The sequence below is a fragment of the Mytilus californianus genome, unplaced genomic scaffold (assembly GCF_021869535.1).
Source record: "Mytilus californianus isolate M0D057914Y unplaced genomic scaffold, xbMytCali1.0.p SCAF_9, whole genome shotgun sequence".
In the NCBI taxonomy this organism is placed as follows: Eukaryota; Metazoa; Mollusca; class Bivalvia; order Mytilida; family Mytilidae; genus Mytilus; species Mytilus californianus.
The window spans coordinates 7,340,947-7,345,634 of record NW_026262745.1 but is presented as its reverse complement, the minus strand read 5'-3'; the positions used below and the strand labels follow the sequence as shown (position 1 = coordinate 7,345,634).

General features: G+C 28.3%; 1 protein-coding gene across 1 annotated transcript in view; it reads left to right on the top strand.

Annotated features, from left to right (window-relative positions):
• The first annotated feature begins 304 nt into the window (after positions 1-304).
• The window catches only part of LOC127715765 (von Willebrand factor A domain-containing protein 3B-like), a 54,203-nt gene continuing 49,819 nt past the window's right edge, over positions 305-4,688 (top strand). The window contains exon 1 of the mRNA XM_052221912.1: positions 305-605. Coding sequence (XP_052077872.1) covers positions 548-605 — 58 coding nt within the window. The 5' untranslated portion in view covers positions 305-547. The remainder of the gene's footprint in view (positions 606-4,688) is intronic.

The following is a 4,688-nucleotide window of genomic DNA, read 5'->3' as shown; positions in this document are numbered from 1 at the left end:
CGTCATCACAATTGTATTCTTTTCATTAATTTCTTTATTTTTATTTTCTCTGATTGCATAAATAATCTTTCTTATAATGTGTTAAAATAAATGCTGTCGCCAAACAAATGAATTAATTGCACCTGAAAAAACAGGCATCTGTTTTTTAACGATTTGGTCGTTATCGATTTTCGCTATCCAAACAGTTTAAATGAGTAAAAGGGCGGTAACCAATTTGTGAAAAGAACTTCTCTAGAGTTTCCCATCAGATTAATTTTACATGGGGTTAGACTTGAAAACTATAGAGAAAAACGAATGCCAAGCAACTGTGGTTGTGTACAATATGGCGATGCAGGGGTCGGCGATTTTGAACTTAAAAATCGTGAATTAACACTTAAAAAGTCAGAACAATGTAATATAAGAAATTTCTGTGAGGTATTCGGGAAAAAAATTGCGGACCTTTTGCTATTGTTTTAAATCTTCAATCTTATTTAATTGATATTTGTGATATTGAAAAGTGTCAAAATCAAATCTCTTGGAGTTTATCATTCACACATAAAACTTGAAAATGACAGCAGCAGCTTTGTATGCATTAGACCCTTACAGGAAGAATGCTTATTCAGACCGTAAGTCATTAATATTAATCAAAGCAAATATTGAATTGTATATATATATACATGTTATAATTAAGATTTGACAAATACATGACATATGAGGTAGCTACTATCTGGTGAGCTCCCCATGGTTTATATTGGCTGTATCTTCTATAAATAAAGCTTTTTTTTATTTGATTGGTTACAAAATATTAATTTTTTTGTCTTGATACTAGCCATCTTACTTTTCGTCAGTCAAATCAAGGATTTGTATAGTACTATACAAATCCTTGGTCAAATATATAAATTTGCAGGGAAATCATTTGCTGATTAATCTTTTTTTGGTGTACAAATAATCAAATTTGCTGGAAATTGTATGCTTCTTCATTATTTTTATGAAAAATCTGGAAAAAAGGAAAACCAGAAAAAAGTGTTATTGCACTGCCATGTTGTTCAAGGTTTTTCGTTTTATACACCAAACTGCAGTGGTTGGCGTTTGTTGCTGTATATATTTAGATCATATTTGTTTTTGGTTTATTGTTTTGTACAGAAATCAGGTCGTTGGTTTTCTTGTTTGACATTTGTCATTTCGTCGCCTTTTATAGCTCACTATGCGGTATCAGTTTTGCTTATTGTTTAAGGCAGTACAGTGATCTATATATATAGTTGATTACCTTCTAAGCAATTGGTCTCTGCTAGTAAGTTGTCTCATTAGCAATCATACATGTACCACATCTTCTTATTTTTATGTCATTTATAAATGTCATTGGCATTATAGTTTAAATGTACTGAACATTAATATTTCTTAATTGAGACAGCATGATTTACAAAAATAGCAATTTTATTTTGTCAGTTTAAGAAAACCATTTTGCATGTGAAAAGAACATGACATTGTACAGGCTCTCCAGTATCTTTTCACATGTAAATGTATATACATTTGAAACATTCTTACAAATACAAAAATAGCATAAATTTTATGCAAAGAAGCAATGCATAAACAAGATTGCTGTCAGCTGTGAATAAGAGAAAACAAATAAAAGTTCATGCATGCAACATATGCATAATAATGCAAACAACTTCTTTTTAATTGAACTTCGATCATTTCCACACACTTGGTTAATGCCTTAATTGTTTTTTCAATATGGCTTTGTGGGTGGTTTTTTTTATGAAAATTTGTTGAGACTCAAACAACTTTTTCTCTTTATCATGTTTATACCATGTATACTGCAGAATTTCCCCTCTTTTATGTAAGGTTGTGGTGATTTGCAATTTGATTCATGAAATTTATTTGAATAAAAAAAATAATTTTGTTGGTGTTTTTTTTTTTATAAATTTTTTTTTTATGATAGTTAACATGGTTAAAGTAACAAACAAGATTCTCACATAACAATGATCATAGAAAAAATCAGGAAGATATCAATTAAGCCCTAAATATATATTCTTTCAAGGTGTATCCAGATGTAAAAGAAATGTGATGCATGCTTATCATTGTTTAAATGAATTTTTACTAAAGAATGAGTATAAGATTTTCTGATAACATGCAAACCAATATTATATTAATACCCTTTCAACACTCAACTTTTATGGTACATTAGATTATGGACAAAGTTAATTCTCACCTTCTCAAATTCAATTTAATAGCAAGTCAATATGTTATAGTGACTTATATTGTTTGTGTTCTGAATGTGTAAATTGCACAAAACATTATTGTAAACATTTATCATTGTTTATTGGCCAATGAGAAACAGCCATACTGTTTTTAAATACTTCAGTGAAAAATTATAGGGAATAAAGTGTCTTTCATAGTTTAAAATGAACATAATTTAACCATAAAATGAGTGAAAAACACTTTGTCCATTTTAAGTCTGCTAAAGATCCATAACTGAACGTGAGAAGTGACAATAAAACATATATTTTAGTTCTAATACTTAATCATATTTACATAAGCAGGACAACATGGCCAGAAAGATCAATATATGTTATATAATAACACTTTCTTGCTGGGAGGAAGAATAAAAATATCAAAATGCTCAGCTGAATAATGTTTAAAAGATAAGACACAAAGTAAATTATTAAACTACAATGTAAATCTATTTACACTTCTACCTGAAGATACAGGTATTTGACAACTTTGCATTGATTTTAAATACAATTAAATTGTCTATTATACAGTGTAATCATGATAATGGAAATAGTAAGACAAAAATTTTAGATCCAGCCTATATGATCTTATCTCAAATATTATCTATTATCAAAATAATTTTGACACTAAAGTAATGATTAAACAAGTTAACTGCAGATTCTTCAAAAGCAATTTTTATTTCATACTTTTTTATTTTCTTATAACTTGAATCCAAATTTTAAATGTTTTAGGATGATTTTTTTTTTAAAAACGTCAGATATTGGATACCCTTAACTTTGTACTGTTTTACTCATCTAATGTGCTTTGAAAATCTCAAACTGATCAAACAAAATAAACAATATTTTAAAGTAATGTATCACTGGCATCAGATAAGCAAAATACATGTATAATAGGGCATATTTTTTATTTGATTTCAACAGCAGACTGAGCAGTAGCCAATACTACCAACCAATCTTTAGTTTTTAGTGTTTATTTGTAGAGAGTTGTCTCTTCGACTTTTTCTTTTGGCTATGGTGTTCACTATTGTCTATCTTTATGAAACTAATGATTTTTGATTGGTATCTTCATGTTGATTAGAAGCTCCATAGAGCTTATGTTTTGTAGTTTGCAATGTACTGAATCTAGATATAAAGGTTTTATAATCATATATTCGTATGCATATTTATAATTTTTTGTTATGCCGTGTTGTCATTTTCTTCATTTAATTATTATTTATTTGGAATTTTTCCAGATTATCCTGATTTTGTTCATATATAATTATTAGACTGCTTTAACATGTTTAAGACTTTAAGTTTCTTTGCAGGATTGTTAGGAGCTTGCCAAATTGAAAAGGCATTATTTTTTTAATGCTATTGTATGAATTATTAAACATGACACCACAGTGATAGTAGTATCCCTCTTTCTAGCTAGGTCTATTTATCTAAAGGAAGCATTTTTCTTCAGTACCAGTGATAGTAAATTTGAAGTTTCTCCATAGGCATAGATTTGAAACAACTTTACTTATCAAGAGTATCCTAAGTTATAATACACTTTAGGCCAAAAAAAATATATACTTGTTTCCTACTTCCTGGCAGAAACAAAAAGATTAGGCAGGTTGATAAAATTATATTACAATGAATTTTTATGTAAATTTTTTACATATAGGGCAATGTTCTCGGTTTTAACTTTAACCAAAAATGTCCATACAATGTGTAAGGGTAGGGAAGAAAAATTAGCATAGGGTAGAGAAACACAACTCTTTTTTTTTTACTTTTAAATACTAGATAATAACCTGTTTTTATAAGTTTTGAATAAAGGACATGATCAATATGCTTGATTAAACATAATTTGTCATTCTGGAACATTGAAAGTAAACCACATGACAGTTTATAACCTTAAACATCGAGGAAAACAGTCAAATTGTTTGATCATTTATTTTCAAAGATATCAAAATTTTATGTCTTAAACAGTAAGAGCAATTGGTAATTGGTTATCATAATCATACATGTACCAATTACCATTGGTTACAGAAATATTCTGATCGATTCCTAATGCACAAATGTCTTGTTTGCATCCTTTATTTACATTTGACCTGTAAATGGGAGAAAAATTTAATATCCGATATTGCATTATACATGAATGAGAACCTTTAATCAAATAGAGTTAATAAATTCCATTTAATTGAATGCTTATACAAGAAAAGTCACAGTCAGTTTAACATGTTTAATCAAAATTTGCTTTTAAAAAGTAACAAGATTAATTAAAATAAAGGAGTAGGTCTGGTAAGACCACTTTTTTGCCCCAAAATATAGCATTTTTACAAATTTGTTGAAATGTAAACTTTTTCCTATCTATTGGAAAGTAGAATACTTTTATTTTAAAAATATGGGCTGTTTTTTGACAATGCAATGCACAGGCATCAGGTACTAGCATCATCAATTCATGCAAAATTACTGAAATCTTCACAATTTTAGCATTTGTGCTAATTTTAAGAC